The sequence below is a fragment of the Sander lucioperca genome, chromosome 8 (genome assembly GCF_008315115.2).
Source record: "Sander lucioperca isolate FBNREF2018 chromosome 8, SLUC_FBN_1.2, whole genome shotgun sequence".
In the NCBI taxonomy this organism is placed as follows: Eukaryota; Metazoa; Chordata; class Actinopteri; order Perciformes; family Percidae; genus Sander; species Sander lucioperca.
Genome location: NC_050180.1, coordinates 16235306 through 16254781, shown reverse-complemented (window position 1 = coordinate 16254781; position 19476 = coordinate 16235306). Strand labels below are relative to the sequence as shown.

The window sequence follows — 19476 nt, the reverse complement described above, 5'->3', positions numbered from 1 at the left end:
TTAAAACAGATCACAGAAATAAATGTTTTGATCAGACAAATTAGCAACTGGTTGTGTATCTGTGAAAAAGTGAGTCTCTTTCATTTTAGGAAAAACAAGACAAGATATGTGTGTATATTTTTTGACTATCGGGTGAGTCATCGTACGAACAAAGACGATCTTTACCAACAGCCATTTCGCATTGCATTTCCCATGGTGCACCGCTGCTGTCACAACAACAACATTTCGCCATTTCAGGTTCAGGGGGGCCTAAACTCCCGCGAAGGATTTAGGTAAAACGAGCTTAGGTGTCACAGTGTCCGTTCCTTCATTGACAACATATCTTACCTCCTCTCTATCGTCAAACGGCTTGGTTATTGTGGCCCAATGCATGTTATTTGGTTGGTGCGAATGAGCTTTTCCAGCGTGGGCCCGGGCTGAAGTGTCAAGTGTCTGTTGTCGGATTTTCCTGCTAACAGCTAGCTAGCTAGTAAGCTAGTTGGGTGTAAACAAAAAGGTAACGTTATGATGGGTGGCGAAGCATGCTAGCTGTGTTGTAGTTAAATAACTCACTATGAAATGAGCTGTACGTCATTCTGTTAAAACGTATAAGTATAAAGTATAACATTTAACCAGTTCATTGATGCATTTAGGCAAGTTGCACAATCAGCTATTTGATACTTAGCTAGTTAAGTGTTTTGCCCTGCGTATATAATATCAACATATTGACGGCTAACGTTACTTGCTTTAAGCATGGCCTCCGGCTAATAGGCTCAACATATATACACAGACACTTGTGTCACTGTAGCTACATATTAGTGCATTGTCATACACTTGATACAGTAGTATAATATAATTAAGAAAGTGAGCATTCATTCTCCTACATTCAAATTTACAAGTGAAAGCACACATCTAGATTATAGGATATATAATAAAATCCAATGTAGTGATTTAACCTTTTTATAAAGATTTTATTTAACCAGGTAAGAGCCTTTGAGATCAATAATCTCTTTTTACAAGGGTGACCTTGATGTTTTTAAATTTGAAATGCTCCGATTAAGGCCTTCCGGGATTTATAAAAACAATTGTTAACGATGAAGTACCGTAGTCCACCAAAGAGTGGTGCACCAGTGAGATTATTGTTTAGCTGGATATAATTATTTGATCTGAAGTGGTCGACCGTATAGTCATTTTACGACATGAAGTCTGTGAAACCCATTGTAAACAAGACGTTTTAACTGGTGTAGTGCTAGATCTACGCCATAAGAGTTTGTGTGTCCATTGTGGAAAGTGGGAATAGATCATTTGCAAATTCAGCAATATCCACATTGATTGTATAAATGTAGTGTACAGAGGATTGGTGATTGGAACTGGCAGCCCAAAACAAAGTGACTGTTTGGGTCTGCTTTCACATCAGTTGGGGGTTAACTGAATAGACTTATTAGTTATTAATCTGTATATGTTTGCTGTGTAGCTAAACATGTCTCTGTTTTTCAATGCTGGACTATAACAAGCTTGTTACTTCCATTTTTCAGGATGAAGCGGATCAAAGGAGTAGAGGAGGACAGCAACAGCTCCTCCAGTAAGAGCCCACCAGAGGTTTGCAAGAAGGTTCGGAAGCAGACGAGCGATGAGTCAGTGGCAGTGGTGGCCAGTGAGTCAACAGAGAGTGACTGGGCACGACTGCCTCAGGAGCTCCTGCTACACATCTTTCAGTACCTTCCACTGCTGGATCGGGCTTATGCCTCTCAGGTGTGTCGCACGTGGAACCAGGCCTTCCACATGCCTGAGTTGTGGAGATGCTTTGAGTTTGAGCTTAACCAGCCAGCAAGCTCTTACCTAAAAGCCACACATCCAGACCTCATCAAGCAGATCATAAAGAGGCACTCCAACCACCTGCAGTATGTCAGCTTCAAGGTAAGGGTGAAAAAGCTGTTGTGTCTGTGTTGAAATATGTGTCCTCCTGATTCAGGGCTTAAGTGTTTACAATACAATTTGCTAGCACCGCCTGATTTAAAAAATGTAGTTTTTATGTTCCTGAACTGACATTCACTCTTTGTTTGTACTTGCCAGGTTGACAGTAGTACAGAATCTGCAGAAGCAGCATGTGACATCCTTTCACAGTTGGTGAATTGCTCACTTAAGACCTTGGGGCTCATCTCTACAGCCAGGCCCAGTTTCATGGAGGTTCCCAAGGTATATATCATCATAAACACAAGGGGTCAGGGTCAGATTTACAAGAAAAATCAAATGAACTATTGTCATTATAGTTTACCATTTCTTTTCATTATAGGCTACATTGATAAGGCCTTTACATGGTGGTATCTTTAAAGCTGTGGCTGAGCCGTGTTAGTAGTCGGTTAACAGGATAGTTTTTGCATTTCTTTTCTTCTCATCTGCGGATAGGGCTGAAAAGCAGTGTCTGTTCTCATGCATGGCCAAGGACATAATTACTTTCAAGGCCTTAGGACACAGTATCACGTTGTAATGTTTGTCCTGTTAGTAGTTGTTGCCCAAAGCCTGAGGAGGCAGAGAGTGCTACAGCAGGTCCACTCACACAATGGACACAAAACCTTTTAGCAAAAAAATAGTTTGCCTTTTGTATCCTAAACCTCTAAATATTAACTTGGAAATGTTCTAAATTACTTAATGTTAGTATATTATGAACTATACTTTGTATTATTAGTGAATCTGAGCCACTTGATTTTAAAATCCATGTTACTAAACTGTGCATGTCTCTGTGTGACTGACCACAAATTAAATTTAATATGCGCAGTACATATGGGCCACCGTCAATCCAAATATAATTGATTCAAATATGCCCACCAAGAGCTGAGACCTGCCACCTTGGTTGCTCTTTTATAAAAGGTGCTGTCAGGCTCTGAACATATAATTCATTATAATTATTTGTCCCTCCACAGTCTCATTTCATCTCAGCTCTGACTGTGGTGTTTGTCAACTCCAAATCGTTGTCTTCGCTGAAGATTGACGACACGCCGGTGGACGATCCGTCTCTGAAGGTGCTGGTGGCCAACAACAGCGACACCCTCAAACTGCTGAAGATGAGCAGCTGCCCTCACGTCTCCCCAGCAGGTATAGTGAGCACAAATACTCCAGTTGTTGTTTCAGTGCATAAGCTGAGAGAAAGCAGCCTCGTCATGTTTTTGTCAGCTTGCTTTGTTTTGTTTTGTATTGTGGTTGTTGGATTATATATATATATATATATATATATATATATATATATATAAAGCAAAATATTTTCTAGCCATGTCTATGTCATAGACACTTTTAGTCATATGTTTTTGATTTCATTTTTGGAGTCAGGAGACTGTTGTTTCCAATCCAGTGGCTTATTTGAAGACTGTCATTTTCTTGTCAGCCCTTTTTTTTTGGTAGACTAGCAGACTTTGCATGATATATCATTAATGATCTGTATTCTGTTTCTCCCTGTTGCATACACTTTCCTGATTTTAATTGTCAGCTATGATAATGACTTGTCTGGCAAATGTGCTAGGACTTTGTATTGCTTTGGAGCAATATTTTTAACCCCTGTTAATTCCTATGTTTTCAGGAATTTTTTATCCTTTTTAGAAAATGAACAACTAATAGGGCTGGGTATCGTTCAAAAAGAAATTTGATATCGGGACCGATACCAATATTGTGACTTTGATACCGGTTCCTAAGCGATACTTTTTTGATACCAGTTTTATAAAACAAAAAGAAATTACAACATTACACATTACGGCACAAATCTTTTTATTTATTTTTCAGCTCCTACTACTTGAGCCCCATCTCTGTCTAATCTTGGTAGAAGCATGCTGCATGCTTATTGGCTCACTGACTCTGATAAAATTTACTCCTAAGGTATTGAAATTGGGTATTGAATGACGAGGCATTTTTCGATCCTCAATTCTTTAAAGGCAATTCGGTCAGTGCCTAAAAAGTATTGAATTTGGTACCCAGCCCTAATAACTAATGAGTTGAATTAAAAAATATATATATTTGTTTATATTTTCTGTTTGCAGGGATCCTGTGTGTGGCAGACCAGTGTCACGGCCTGAGAGAGCTAGCACTAAACTACCATCTATTGAGTGATGAACTCCTGCTGGCCCTCTCCTCTGAGAAACACGTCCACCTGGAACACTTACGGATCGACGTGGTGAGTGAGAACCCTGGCCAGCACTTCCACACCATCAAGAAGAGCAGCTGGGACGCCATGGTGCGACACTCGCCCAAATTCAACCTAGTCATGTACTTCTTCCTTTATGAGGACGAGTTTGGCCCTTTCTTTAATGAGGAGGTCCCGGTCACGCACCTCTACTTTGGTCGCTCAGTCAGTAAGGAGGTCTTGGGCCGCGTTGGCCTCCACTGCCCTCGTCTGGTGGAGCTGGTGGTGTGCGCCAACGGCCTGCGCCCTCTGGATGAGGAGCTGATCCGCATCGCCAAGCACTGCACCCAGCTGTCGGCCATCGGCCTGGGCGAGTGCGAGGTTTCCTGCAGCGCATTTGTGGAGTTTGTCAAGATGTGTGGCCGGAGGCTTTCCCAGCTGTCCATCATGGAGGAGGTGCTGATTCCAGATCACAAATACTCCCTGGATGAGATCCACTGGGAGGTTTCTAAGCACCTGGGCCGGGTCTGGTTCCCAGACATGATGCCGACTTGGTAAAGTGAAGCCAAAGAGGCACACATAATTTAAGTACGTCTAGTTTGTGGCGTGGAATATTCATGGCCTCCATGTTTGCATAGAAAAGCCTTTTTAAATGCTCAACTGTAGTGAAATGTTTGCTGCTAACATGGGGAGCATGAACCTGCTGAACTCCTGTGTGGAGTCCAGGACAGGGATGTAATGTGGCGGCTGACTGCTACACAAAGTTACCAGGTCATGCAAACACCACAAAAATCTCTGCCTGATAGCTTCAAAGTAGACTGTAGAATCCTGCTTTGCCTAGTCTGGAGACAGATCATGCTAAGCCTGCTTCGTCACAAATTAAACACTCAGCACAGGTGGAAATATTTTACTAAAAAAAACAAACAATGTTTTTGAAACTGCAAATTGAGTTATACGGACGTTGTAGCCTGGTATGATAATCTATATATTATGAGGTGTGTGTGTGTGTGTGTGTGTGTGTGTGTGTGTGTGTGTGTGTGTGTGTGTGTGTGTGTGTGTGTGTGTGTGTGTGTGTGTGTGTTTTAATGTTTTTTAACATGAGTAATTTGGGACAATTAGGTGCACAATTGCATGTTGTAACACTATCACTTGACCTACTTAAATCCAGCCTGAGATAGCAGCTCTGCACTCTAAAAGAATATGGCATCGGAGATTTCCAAATGGCTGCAATGTTATTTGGACATAGTATGTGACAGAAGGTGTTGTGTAAGGGGTAGTCGAGGTGGAGGACTCACTTAATTTTGCAGAAGTCATTGTGTCCTACACCTCCATTTTAAACTAATTTATTCATAAAGAGCAGCGGTAGTGTTGACAACATCTTGCTTTTCCTTCTCGCCCGAGCTCAATCAAAAAAGCAAACATGATTGTTGAAAATGTTAAAAGTTGGCCAGGAGAGGAAGTGAAATGTGTATGGACTGTAGGTCTCTATCTATGTGACGTGAAGGTGTGCAGTGTCTATTGATACTAGTCATTTTATTTTCTCCAGATTATGCAGATTCTTTCTTTTCTGCATCCTGTATCAATTGGCTTGACAAATTGATTTCTCCGTTTTGTTTTAAAGAAGGTTTCTGTACAGTCATAGATTTCCTAAGCACCTACCAAATGATAGCTAGGACAAAACAAGTCATTTTGCCCTGATGAATGCAAGGAAACAATCTTTATAATGTTCCAATTGTAGTTTATTTATTATTGGTTGGACCCAGATTCTAATGATTATTAACACTGTACTGGGGTTCTGTTGAATCAGATGCCGAGGACAGTATATGAAGTAATAAAGCTATCATTACTAATAAAAAGAAACACGAAATAGTTCTATGTAAATACAGATTGTGTGTCTCAGGTGCATTTAATGAATATATTTCTATTAATAGGTTTCATTTGTATCTTCTGCTATTAGCCTGTTCAAGCTCTAAACTTTAACATGTTGTGAATATCTGCCCCTCTATTAGCCCACGTTTGCTCTGTATCGTGTTACCACATCATACATACAGGAGAGGAAGCAGTATTCATCTTGTTATTACAAACACTGTCTCTGCAGATATCGCTAGTGCTCCTGTCCAAAACATCCATTCATTTCAGTCGAAAGAGATTTGGCAAGTCAGATGAGTGAAACAATTTTTTTTTTCCTTTAAGAAGGAAGTCGAATGCATCTGTATATAAAACGCTGTGTGTTTTTATTATGAATAGAAATGTACCCATTTCTTTATTTCGCCCTCTGTCAGGGTTTGGAGTTTCCTTAACCAACGGCTCGTGTCTTTTATAAAATCAGAGTGCGAGTTATCACTTACTAGATGGATCTTTTTCATACTGTAGAACATACACTAGAGAAGATGAGCTGTGTAATCTATTGATATGGATACTGCTTTTGTAATTAATTTGTGATTTTCATTCATACAAAAGAAGCGATCATCATAACCAGCAAGCCAACCAGCAGCAAGATTAGTTCTTTTTTTGGGGTTTTGACACTTCCACCTCTGTCACTATGATTTTGTTGCATGTCGGTGGTCCACTGCCACAAGCTTTTAATTATTCATGAACACAGAGGAGAGATTGTAACAAGTAATTTATTCCAAAGCAAAACTGAAAGTTACACTTCAGTTAGTAAATCAACCCCTGATGAAAACAGTTGCTCTACACCTGCTTGAATTTCAGGAAAAGAAAGTACTTGCTTTGCTTTACTTTCTCACCACAGTCACCAGATCTGAATCCTACTTATCTTCATGATGAAAAAAAGGAAAATGTGAAAGTTAGTTTATCAGCGGAATACACTTACTTTTACTTTAGATTATAAAAAATCTGCAGAAATGGGGAGGGCACTCAAATAATAAGAAATTGTTAGCAAAGTCACAATCAAACCATTAAAAGTGCTATTACAATAGGACATTAGAAGAGATATAATTTGACAAAAGATGTTTTCAAAAAAGTTATCAGTAGTGGACAAATGTTTGGACAACACTGCATGATAATAGGATCTGTAGATAACCCAGATATATATATTTTTTTTTTCTGCCAGACTTCATTCCTTTTTTTCATGCCCTATTAGACATTTCATGTAACCAAGCAGTGCTGTAGACTAAAACTGAGACACATGTTGCAGTAAGTGCAAACATTTGGATTGAACTAAGTCTATTGATTAGTATTGGTCTCTCTTATCACTGACGTTAGATACCTGTGCTGATTGTCTGTGCTCTTGTGCATTAGCATCTCCATGGTACAGTAACATATCCTGATTTCTTTATTTGTAATGATTTGTGCAGTACGTTAAAGGGTTGCCGTGTCAGCAGTTTTAAAGTGACGGCTGTGTCTCGTAACCATTTTCCTGTTGTTCTTATTGGCTTTCATTGGGAATTTCAGTAGAGTAAAACATGTTTCAGTTAAATGCAGATACAATACATCATTAATATGTCAGTAATTGTTTTAACCTCATCCAGTACATTTTATTAGGAGTATACTGGTGTTGACAATGCTGTCTTTTTAGTTTTGCTTCTGTATGGCAAGTGCTTTGTCTACTTTGCTTAACTGGTCACCTGTCTTGAAATTAAAATTGTTTTGGACATGTGATCTTATACCAGTAATAAAGATTTATGAATGTATTCTTTGCATCTGTCATTTTATTTTTTAAACACTAGTCATGGCAGTCAGTTAAAAAAAATGCACAAGTAGGCTTCATGAAATTGCAATTAGCAAAAGCAATTATTAAAACAAAAATAATTGGTAAACAGATATTTAACAGTAAAAAGAAGGAAATAAAAAAAAAAAAAAAAAAAAAATATATATAAAGTAACCCCAAACTTTTGACTGGTTGTGTGTGTGTATATAATATATATATATATATATACACACACACACACACACAACCGGTCAAAAGTTTGGGGTCACTTATATATTTCCATTCCATTCCAGACAGAATACCAGCTGAGATCAGTTGCATTGTTGTTTTAATCAGGGCAGCAGTTTTCAGATTACATTATGTGCTTACATAATTGCAAAAGGGTTCTCGACTGTTGTAGACAGAAGTGGCTGAAGAAAACTTGAAATCCATGCTTTTTGGTCTAAACATCATACCCAAATTAAAAGTGGTACAGCTCCCATATACTTTGACACTCTGGGGTGTGCCTGATATCATTGGAAAGGAAACACTCAAGTTTTTGTTACAAGTGTCAGAGTGATTCTAGGCCTTACTGACAGAGTTACAGAGGCTAGAATGGAGGGTTTTTATTTCCGTCCAAGTCATACAACTGTAAAATGATTAGAATACACTGCTGTAAACACATCTGGTAAGATACAGACAACACAGGGCATTAGCCACATGTCTCAGCGTACTACAGAAAAAAGCCAAAAGACTCAAAAATGGATTTTAGATTTTTTTTCTACAGATATGTCTGTGCGTGTTTTTATTTCCATTTGAAAAGTGCAAAGAAAAAAGCCAAAAAACTACAAAATACAACACTTCTCAAATACACAAACACACCCACATCAATTACCTTTCCAATGATATCAGACACCCCTGAGTGTCAAAGTATATGGGAGCTGTACCACTTTTAATTTGGGTATGACGTTTAGACCAAAAAGCATGGATTTCAAGCGTTTCTTCAGCCACTTCTGTCTACAACAGTGAGAACTCTTTTGCAATTATGTAAGCACATAATGTAATCTGAAAACTGCTGCCCTGATTAAAAAAACAATGCAACTGATCTCAGCTGGTATTCTGTCTGGAATGGAATGGAATGGAAATTTCTAAGTGACCTCAAACTTTTGACCGGTAAAATATATATATATATATATATATATGGCACATCAATGTAGATTTACAATTATTAAAAGGTATTTAAGCTCTTACATTTGAAATGAAAGTGTAAAAACAGCAACAATCTGTTTAAGCTAAATGATTAAAATGTATGTAATACAGTCTTTGTCATGTTGGTTCTAATCACTTCCCGTGCTTTGCAATACTTTGTATTATCTCAGAGTCTGCTAAGAAATGTGCTCAAAGTTCAACTTGAAATGGTCTCAGTGTATGATATGGGATGATTATGGTATTTATGGCACTTGTGAAAAATCTAGAGAAACTACAGATATAGTTTTCTTTCCTTTAGTTGAAGATACTTTTTTAGTATACTGTATGGAACAATTCACAGAATAATTATTTCTTTTAAAAGCTCTATTGTGTCTAGGCTAAATATTCCCACGTCTTCCAGAACCTGTGTAGTATATTTACTGTGTAGTATATAAGCACCTGCAAGGGGTTAGGAGGTATTTGAGAAAAAATACTTATAACACAGATGATAAAGTGCCTCTCATTCCATCTCATACATATAAAGAATAACTTTGTACAGATGTTCTACTCTGAGACATCTGACATCTGTATAGAACCTGATCACATCCCTGATAAACAGTACAGACAAGAGTAATCAATATATATATATATATATATATATATATATATATATATATATATATATATATATAGGGCATGAAGTTAACTTTTTTGACCACCAGCCACTGTGGCAGGTGGATTTTTAAATCCACCTGCCACAGGGACTTTTTACCAGCCACTTTTTTTTTGCGTCATAAAGGTGAAAAACAGGAATTGCTGTGACTCTATGATCCTGTCCTGTCCTATTGATGGTAGCCCGCCTTGATAATCCTGCATAGGGGCCCGGTGTTGGCTCGTTATGCCACTGCATATAAGAGATGAGATGACTGACAAAATCAGGAGTAGCCTACGCGCACCACAACAACAACCAAACACTGGTGAATGCGCACCATAACACATGAATGTTTTTTGTATAGTTCTTAAAAATAAAAAAATAAATAAAAAGGAAACTTGTTTTGGGGAGAATAATACTTATTACTATTAATTAATTACTCTAGGCTGAGATTTTCTAGGAACTTTACCAAAAAGGCTCAGGATGCTGCAAATGTTGGTAAAATATGAAAAAGGCTGGTGGATTTAAGACACAAAATAATTTATTGGATGAATCAAATATGAACATATCTGTCATTGTCAGTGGCTTGTTAATCTTTACATTGTTAGTTAATTTCCTATCCTGGCCTGGGACACACATTCATATGGTTTGATAAAGTACTTATTGGACTTTAACTTATCATTGCACTTACAATAACGTAGCTGTCCTCAATTTAGGTCATCCTTTACGTCTCATCTGCGTTTTTTCCTGCATCCACCATGTGCGTTTGTGTGTGTGTCTGTGCGTGCGTGTGTTTGTGTGTCTGTGTATGTGTTTGTGTGTGCGCGTCAGTCGCGGGGGAAACGGAGCAGTCCCGCCCGCTGCAGCCGACAATTTGAAACAGCAGCGCTGACTTTAGAGTATAAAATTGTTCCAGCGTACATTGATGTTAAAATGTCTACATGTTGGCAGGACGGTCTGAAATGTTTTGCACGGTCTTTCGCTGTACGTTTTGTTGGTAAATGTGAGATGTTCGAGTCACATACACGTCTCGTCTTCATATCAGAAACTAGGAAATTAATTTGACCCGTTCTCACTTCCGCTTGGTCAGTGGCTGCACGTGGGATGCTGGGATTGTGTGAGTAATGAAAATGCGATAGGGGGCCCCGGCTGTCAATCAATGTCTTCTAGTGATGCGGGATTCTTTACATTTGCGTTTTCATGAACTGGGATAGACGCTCCATATTCATGCGCCATCTTGAAATATGTTAGCCAGTAAGGGACATACAGGACATACTGCTCCACCTATCGCGTTTTCCCTGTCACATGATAAACTCACAGGTGCTGCTAATGCTGCTAATGGGTATCGTAGCTTCCTGGCCCCGGCAAGTTTGAAGAAGGAAACGTGGAGGACCAAACTTATTAAAAATCCAAATTTCAGGAACAGGAGTCTTCTTCTTCGTCCAGCAAAAGAAAAAAGGATATTGAAAAGGAGAGAGACCGGCGTCATCAGAAAAAAGCGTGAAGGCTACCGTAGCTGTAATACGTACTTTGAACTGCGTGGTGCGAGAGAGTTGATTGTGATATATGATCTCAATGCTAGATGGGAGAAATTCCTCCACATTGGACCTTTAAGTCATTAAACAATCCTAAATGGCAAACATTAGCTGGTTTCAAATTCTTAAACGTAAAAATATGCTGCTTGTTTCTTCTTAAGGTTCAAGGCTCTTTATTTGTCATGTGCAATAACAGTAGTGATTGTTGGCAATGAAAATCTTAATCTTAACAGATTAACCATTAATGAAAAATGATTTGCAGCCCTTAATGAAAACACTAGTAAAAGTTTTATGTTAAGGCAAAGGCACCTCTTCATATGTAATCTGTACATAAGGAGGCTTCATTGGCAGATGCCAGTACTCAAAGTTGTAGTAGAGGTAGAAGCTCTTGTCCAACACAACCTTTTTATAAGCCTCCAACAGACTTATGGCAAAGTCTATAAATGACTGGTGTGGTCTAAATGTGTGGTAAAATTTACGGATGTCCACTGCCAGATTCTTCAGAGCAGGCTGTCCGAATATAGCGCTGTCGTTGCCGAGATAGGTTGGCTCTCCACTGTACAGGTAGATCTTGGTGTAGTTGGTTTGTGATCTGCTGGATAGTTTGGCTCCGAGCTCAGTCAGTTTCCTGTACGTGCGGTGGACAAACTGGGAGCAGTCGTAAGACTCAAACCACACTGTGCCATTGGGGCTGGGGTCTGAGCGAACTGTCCACGTCTCATAGTAGATCCCAGTCTCATTGTCGTCCTGGACCCACTGAGCCATGTCATTGAACTGGCTCCCTGGACAAAGAAAAAGAAACCAGAAGTGTCAGGAAGCAGGAAGTCCAACAAAGGGAGGGTGTAAAATAATATTACCAAAGGGGCTTGAATAGTTTAACAAAACTGTTTTAATCATGTTGATATTTCATACAGCAGTTTTCTACATCTATGCAGTTTATTTCTGGCTCAAGAGGTGTTGTAGTCGTTCCCAGAATGCTACACTATACACTATATTATGACTTTTTTTGACATTTTTTACGACATGCTATACTTTGACCTTTTTCGACATACTATACTATGACTTTTTTTTTTTTTTTTTTTACATACTATACTATGACTTTTTTATCACTTTTTTCGACATATTATACTTTCACTTTTTTCGACATACTATCCAATTACTTTTTTCCCCGACATACTATACTACGACTTTTTATGACATACTATAGTATGACTTTTTATGACTTTTACGACATACTATACTATTACTTTTGATAACTTTTTTCAACATACTATACTATGACTGTTTTATGACATACTATACTACGACTTTTTATGACATACTATAGTATGACTTTTTATTACTTTTCTCAACATACTATACTATTACTTTGTTAGGACGTACTATACTATGACTTTTTTCCGACATACTATACTATGACTTTTTTCAACATACTATACTATGACTTTTTTCGACATACTATACTTTGACTTTTTATTACTTTTCTCAACATACTATACTATTACTTTTTTACGACATACTATACTATGACCTTTTTACGACGTACTTTAATATGACTTTTTTATGACATTTGTCAACATACTATCCTATGACTTTTTTCGACATACTATACTATGACTTTTTTACGGCATACTATACTATGACTTTTTTCGACATACTATACTATGACTTTTTTACGGCATACTATACTATGACTTTTTTACGGCATACTATACTAAGACTTTTTTACGGCATACTATTCGACATAATATATTATTACTTTTTAAAAACTTTTTTAAATTTATTTTTTATGACTTTTTTCGACATACTGTCCTATGACTTTTTTTTCGACATACTATACTATACTATACTGATTATAACTGATTATTAACAAGTCCATTAAACTCTCACATCAAGATATCTGAATGAGCTGTATTCGGCTTGGGTGAGAGTCATTTACAGCCTTGTCTGACACATCTCAGCTAGCTATAGCCTAGCTAAGTTAGGTTCAGAAAACAATAAGTGAAATAGTGACAATATGTTAATATTATTATCACCTTTTTCCCTTCCTTTTTTCTGCCTACTGTGGTAGCCTACCTATAAGTCTTGGCATTGTAGAAATTGTATGTGACTAAAGATCCTAAGAGCCCATTTACATTCATGTGCACTGTAACCATTTTCAATGTGTTGACAGCATTATTTTTTTTATGTATGTAAAAATAATCTTTATTTAGCCCAAATTTAGCCTATATATTATTAATTTATTGTTTATACCTTATATTTTAATTTGATGCTGTGACTTTTAGATTTTTCCATTTATTCAATATTTGCATAATACCATTTTATATGTAATACCACCTCACCTTTGTAGTAATGGCCATGTGGCTCAGCATTAAAGCAAGTTTTCTCAGAATTGTCTTTCTAGTTACATAATTCAGTGTTTCCCCTACCATGATGGTCCAAATGATGTAAAAATTTAGCACAGTAGAATAACATTTAAAAGAAATACATTAATAGGGTGCCAGGCACCCCTAAAGCTGTGTTTCAAGAATTGCCCCTGTACTATACTATGAGCTTTTAATGGCTTTTTTTCGACAAACAATAATATGACTGTTTTCCACCTATTTTTTCAGTGGCATGGTGGTTTAGTGGTTAGCCCTGCTCCAACAGTAATAAGGGATTGCAGACTCTGACCCTTGGTTTGATTCCCAGTCCGGACTTGGCCTTTTTGTGTGGATTTTGCTTGTTCTTCCAGACTTTCTTTGACATACTATACAATGAATTTATCACTTTTTTCGATATGCTATACTGACTTTTCTTTTAGACATACCAAACTATGACGTTTTTTATCACTTTTCGACATACTATAACTTAATTTTTTTTCTCCAATATGCTATACTATGACTTTTTAGACATACTATACTATGATTTTTTTTACAATTTTTTTCAACATACTATACTATGACTGTTCTGATGACTTTTCTTTTAAAAAAAAAAAAAAACCTTAAAATATTCCACTATTGTTTATACATTATTGGTATTATTCAGCATTTCAATGAAATTCGAAGCCTACTAATTAAAACCATTTCAACTATTCTCACTACTTCACCTTCTTCTTACGCAATTATGCCAGCAATCGAATTGAGCTTTAGCAAGGAAATGCATTTTCTAGTTTAATGTTGTTAGATGTCTGAGCATAAGTTCCTAAACAAATTCCCTCATACTGTATTCATATTTTTCTTTTGGCTTCTATGATCAAAATGTATAAGATTACACATGTGGAGTCTTACCTGTGAGTTCTCCTATTTTCTCCAAGGTGCCGTTTTGTGACCAGTGTAAGTCATCGATGCCTTCGAAGAAGCAGGCAGCTCCCTGGTTGCACCAGAAAGGCGCGTACACCTCGGGCCTGATGTGAGGGAAGGTGCAGTTACCAAGCTGAAACAGCTCATACCACTCCATGGTGTAGTTTGCCCCCGTATCTGAACTGCTGAACCCAATGGCATCATGCATGATATGCTGTGAACCAAACAGAAACATTACATTGGCTCTCCGCTTGTGGGTAGACATGGGGAAAGTTGTGTTTCTATAAATATATCACAAGTTGCACTTCCATTTTAACAGCCCTGCTATCTTTAATTACATGTCTGTGTCAGATATAACCCGTTTTAACATCTACAGCGCCACAGTAGTATCTTCATCTCAATTTCAGAGAATATAATCATCAACAACACAAAAAACTAACTTTTATCAAAATTTTAATCAGTTATTCTAACTACACAGGAGGAATAACTGTATGTAATCGTAACAAATTGAAACAAAAAAATTCTCACAGTGGCACTTTTTTATTTTAATTGTTTAGATTTTTTGGAGTATAATCAAAACTACCACAAAGCAATTAATAATAGCAATACATTTCATCAAAGTAGACAGTAAAAATGTACAGAGTCCAACTCTCAATGAGTCCAAAATAAACTATAAGTGAACAGAAAGATGATGCATCTACAACAGCATCACCATGTTGTTTGATGCATTTCTACAAACTCTGTAAACCCTCACTGTGGTGATGTAGGAAGAAATATCAGTAACATGAAAACAAGACGATTCATGTACTTACAATTTTCCCCAGCAAATCTCCATACTTGAATTCCCACACAGGTGTTTGCAGTCGATAAACTGAGATGACATCGCTGTCTCTCATGTAGGGAATCCTTCCATCCCGATCCCCAGTGGGACAGAACGGGTAGAGAGCTTCACAGTAGGAGTCCACATCAGGGCGACGATCAAACCGCCTGTTGATGTCGATTATTGATGCATTAATATGTACATCACTTTAATATTGCAACTGGTAAAGGGTGGGGCTAATTTTAATTTATATTATATGATATATTTATTATTTATGCCTGGGGATCAACATTTTCTTTTGATATCATAATATCATGTATTTGTTGATTATATTTTAAATTATTAATCTGAATCTGGAAAGTAACTAGCAAGTTAAGTTATCAAAGAAATGTAGCTAATATAGTATAATATCTGCCTCTCAGATGTAGCGGAGTAGAAGTAAGTAGCATAAAATGGAAGTACTCAGGTAAACTACAAGTACCTCACATTTTTTTACTAAATTACAGTACTTGAGTAAATGAACTTAGTTACTACCACTTTCCACCTCTGATCAAATTCAAACCTTGTTGTATCACACATACCTTAAATTAGATTTATCACGTGCACATAGAGGGGGGTGCTCCAAAATCCAACGTTTTTAAAGTCATGTGGACGCACCAAATGTAAATTGGTAAACTGGCTTCAAATCTGCTAAAATCCGACACCGAATAACAAACAATCGTATTTTAAGACTTAGTCAATCGGAAGTTAGCTCATAAACTTTACCGTTTAAACTTCCTCTGAACAGATGCTTTATTTTCTAGCTAGCTGTCTCGTGACTTTACTGCTACGGAGCAGTACCAGCAGAAGAAGGTTTACTGTCTTCATACCTATATGGAACGGGCCACTGCTGCTGTCCATTATTTCTGAACTGAGCAACAACTTGAAGAAACAGGAGCAGGTTTAAACACAGAACAGCCTCTGTGTGGGTCATGGTAAACACGCAAAAAGCAGACAAAAAATGAAGAAGTTACGATAGCGTTCCCATGATCGATATGATCCTTCCGGATCCTTCCCCTTATAACGAACTTCCTCATGGTCACATGGTTTTGTTGATGAAACGAAATCACATGACAGTAGTTATTCTCGTGAAAGTAACGTTGTACAAAATCTGGAAATAAATCAAATTAAATAAATACAATTATTAATTCGTGGAAATAAATTAATAAATGTGGATATGATTTATATATAATAAGGAAAAAACAATAATTAATATAGAAAGAAATATATAAAGAAATACAATTAATAATGAGAAAAAACATTTATTTTCCTCAAAGTTAGTATTGATTTATCTATTCTTAACCTATCATGCTCATTTACCGGTATTTACTTATTTAATTGCTGTGCTACTTTTGGGCCCAGATAACTATAGCAACTGAAAATAAAAATAAGAATCTACATTTAAACTATTTGGTTTTACAAATGATGTCCTAGGAGAAAATTAAATTGAAGTTCAGAGGAAACATAAAATAATAATAAAAAAAAAAGATGAAATACTGCAGCTGCATAGTATTCATGACAGCAGTGCTCAGGTTTAGACACAAGATGGCGCTGAAGCACCTAGAAACCGCCGGTTAGTGCAGAAGAATAAGAAATAGAAGAAGGGGGCGTCCTCTCCGCTGACAGTCCGCCATGCTCACCCTGCTGCACCACTGTAGTCGTAACTTCTTGACATTCAGCACAATTCAGACAGTTCATAGAAGTTACTACACGACACAGATGGGTAAGCGCGTGGCTGTGGTGTTGGCAGGCTGCGGAGTTTATGATGGCAGTGAGATCCACGAGGCCTCCGCTGTTTTGGTCCACCTGAGCAGAGGAGGTGCAAGTGTAAGTTTGTTAAGTCAGCTTTGATCTGCAAGTGTTGCTGTATGTCGTGTAGTTACATACGTATACATTACATACATACATACATAACCTTAGTATCAGTAGCCTAAAATATGGCCTGATGCAGTGTAACACGTGGTAAATTTGCTCTTACATTGTTGTTTTAATTGTGTGTGTGTGACAATGGAAGGTTGAATACACTGCTGCAGGCTTTGGGGTCTGGTCAGATAGGCCAAATTGCCATCCACATTGTTTGATGCACTCTGACTCTGGTAAACTAAGTTACACATATTGTGCATGACTTTTAAATGATAGGTCCACTTTTTTTGATACTAACATGCCCATATCAGTTATTGGTCACTGTTAAGTGTTTCTCCTTAGTAACTGACCATTCTGCCTGTAAAGAGCACCCTTCTACATGATTCCAGTGATGGGATGACCAAATCCACAGTCCTTGTTACATGAAAAAAGTAATGAGGCTAGACAAATTAAGTGTTCTTTTTAGTATGAAATACCTCTCTGTGTTACTATCCTTCTGCCACAGCTCGGCAAGGAAACATAAGGAGAGAGTTTATTGTAAATCAAATAATGATCAACACTTTTGAAAACTGACTAAGTCATTTATCAAGCACAAATGCTAAATACTCTCTAGTTACAGCTTCCCCAATGAGAGGCCTGGCTGCTTTTTCAGTTTTATATGATTGTAAATTTGAAAATCTTTTTTTATATGAAAATTAAATGTTGGTCTGACAAAACAAGCAATAGACTAACGTAATGTTAAAGTTCAGGACCTTGTGATGGATATTTTCTTATATTTATTCACATTTTGTAGGCTGAAGAATTAATTAGTGATTAATAGTCCTCACCTTTGCTTCATCCACTGCAGGTAAACATGTTTGCCCCAAACATTGACCAGATGCATGTGGTGAATCACCTGAAAGGCGAACCGTCTGAAGAGAAGAGAAATGTGTTGGTGGAGAGCGCAAGACTGGCCCGTGGAGACATCCAGGACCTGTCTAAACTCAGTGTTAAAGACCATGATGCTGTTATCTTCCCAGGTTCGCACACAACACAATAGCCTGCTGTTTTACAGGGAGGATCCCATCCTTTGTTCTTGTGACATGATTTGTTGATTCAGTCAAATACACAGAAACATGTTTTTGAGGCACTCTTCGCTAGGTTTGATAAAATATTATGTCCATTTTGTTACCATTAATATCCCTTAAACCTTGCTCTACCAACGAGTGCTTGAATGACTTGAATAATCAAATTTTTGCAACATCTCGCAGGCGGTTTTGGTGCAGCGAAGAACCTCTGTACGTGGGCTGTGCAGGGGAAGGACTGTTCCGTTAATGACGAGGTTAAGGCCACGCTGCAGGCGTTCCACGGCGAGGGTAAACCCATCGGCCTCTGCTGCATCTCACCTGTCCTGGCTGCCAAGGTGTTTCCTGGCTGTGAGGTCACCGTTGGTATCGAGAAGGATGACAAGTGAGTCCAACTTGCCTGAGCACCCCAAATGTCGTAAAGGGGAACTCCACTGATTTGATACATCAAAGTTTGTCTTAATTTGGCTGTATATCCATTTCTGTGTAAATGCATTGAGAGCAACAAAAACCCTTGCAAGTTTTTCCCCTTGAATTTTTATCTTTACTTCTTTTTTTTTATTCTTAGTTATTTTCACACTAGTCTTGTACAGTCCAAGAGCATGCCACGTGTCTTTTCACTACACAAATTGTTTGTGTATGTGACGACAAATAAACCTATGAATCCTTATAAGCAGCTTAACATTGTGTGGTGCCTCTTTTATCTTTCTCAGGTATCCCGACACTACTGACACCGCAGCGGCCATCAACCAGTTGGGCTGCAAGCACGTGAGTAAGAGCGTCAGCGAGAGCCACGTGGACGAGAAGAACAAGCTGGTCACCACCTCTGCGTTCATGTGCAAAGCTCCAATCCACGAGATATTTGATGGAATCGGAGCGATGGTGCAGGATGTGTTGAAACTTGCTTGAAGTGTACTAGAAAGATGGTGGAAACGGAAAGAAAAGAACGGGGTGCTGTTGTTTAAAAGAGCTTAATAGTTGCTGCAGCCTGCTGAACTGAGATAGAATAATGTTACAGTAACTCTTCGATTTAAAAGCACTTCCAGATACTCTTAAAATATACGTTTGTAAAAGTAATACATGGTCTGATTTATTTTGACTAAATCTTATTGGATTATATTCTAATGCAGTGGATCCATATAATGATGGCAATGCTAATCACATTTTAGAAAATCAACAGCAACTATTGTACAAAAAAAATGCAATAAAATGATAAAATGAAACTGTTCACTTTTTTTAGTTCACTTTATTTCTTACTTCATGGAAGAAAAAGATGAATATAAAAATTTGACATTATG

At 37.7% G+C, this 19476-nt stretch overlaps 3 protein-coding genes across 4 annotated transcripts; 2 read left to right on the top strand and 1 right to left on the bottom strand.

Moving 5' to 3' along the window:
* Window positions 1–157: 157 nt before the first annotated feature.
* Window positions 158–5026, top strand: fbxl3a (F-box and leucine-rich repeat protein 3a). Of its 2 annotated transcripts, none has more exons than XM_031290190.2 (5): window positions 158–272; window positions 1515–1896; window positions 2053–2175; window positions 2901–3072; window positions 4005–5026. In XM_031290190.2, exons 1-5 carry the CDS (start codon window positions 193–195, stop codon window positions 4643–4645), a joined length of 1398 nt encoding a protein of 465 aa, XP_031146050.1. In that variant the 5' UTR covers window positions 158–192; the 3' UTR covers window positions 4646–5026. The 2 variants fall into 2 exon arrangements, with proteins under 2 accessions (XP_031146050.1, XP_031146137.1); XM_031290277.2 differs by having other exon boundaries at window positions 198–496.
* A 6241-nt stretch (window positions 5027–11267) lies between these two features.
* cln5 (CLN5 intracellular trafficking protein) lies at window positions 11268–16312 on the bottom strand. The gene is made up of 4 exons (XM_031290072.2): window positions 16082–16312; window positions 15205–15379; window positions 14381–14606; window positions 11268–11893 (listed from the first exon to the last, which is right to left on the bottom strand). Exons 1-4 carry the CDS (start codon window positions 16183–16185, stop codon window positions 11406–11408), a joined length of 993 nt encoding a protein of 330 aa, XP_031145932.1. The 5' UTR covers window positions 16186–16312; the 3' UTR covers window positions 11268–11405.
* A 502-nt stretch (window positions 16313–16814) lies between these two features.
* On the top strand, window positions 16815–19413 carry zgc:162944 (uncharacterized protein LOC569993 homolog). Its single transcript, XM_031289962.2, has 4 exons — window positions 16815–17078; window positions 17962–18133; window positions 18365–18563; window positions 18892–19413. Exons 1-4 carry the CDS (start codon window positions 16884–16886, stop codon window positions 19085–19087), a joined length of 762 nt encoding a protein of 253 aa, XP_031145822.1. The 5' UTR covers window positions 16815–16883; the 3' UTR covers window positions 19088–19413.
* The last annotated feature ends 63 nt before the right edge of the window (window positions 19414–19476 follow it).

Bases quoted from the DNA above. Each gene is read 5' to 3' on its own strand.
- fbxl3a (XM_031290190.2), top strand. From the start codon at position 193: ATGGTGCACCGCTGCTGTCACAACAACAACATTTCGCCATTTCAGGTT. The intron at 1,897-2,052 runs GTAAGGGTGAAA...TGTACTTGCCAG, and splicing joins TGCAGTATGTCAGCTTCAAG to GTTGACAGTAGTACAGAATC. The intron at 3,073-4,004 runs GTATAGTGAGCA...TTCTGTTTGCAG, and splicing joins CCCTCACGTCTCCCCAGCAG to GGATCCTGTGTGTGGCAGAC.
- cln5 (XM_031290072.2), bottom strand. From the start codon at position 16,185: ATGACCCACACAGAGGCTGTTCTGTGTTTAAACCTGCTCCTGTTTCTT. The intron at 15,380-16,081 runs GTATGAAGACAG...CGACATCAACAG, and splicing joins CAGTGGCCCGTTCCATATAG to GCGGTTTGATCGTCGCCCTG. The intron at 14,607-15,204 runs GTAAGTACATGA...TTTGGTTCACAG, and splicing joins GAGATTTGCTGGGGAAAATT to CATATCATGCATGATGCCAT.
- zgc:162944 (XM_031289962.2), top strand. From the start codon at position 16,884: ATGCTCACCCTGCTGCACCACTGTAGTCGTAACTTCTTGACATTCAGC. The intron at 17,079-17,961 runs GTAAGTTTGTTA...CATCCACTGCAG, and splicing joins TGAGCAGAGGAGGTGCAAGT to GTAAACATGTTTGCCCCAAA. The intron at 18,564-18,891 runs GTGAGTCCAACT...TATCTTTCTCAG, and splicing joins GGTATCGAGAAGGATGACAA to GTATCCCGACACTACTGACA.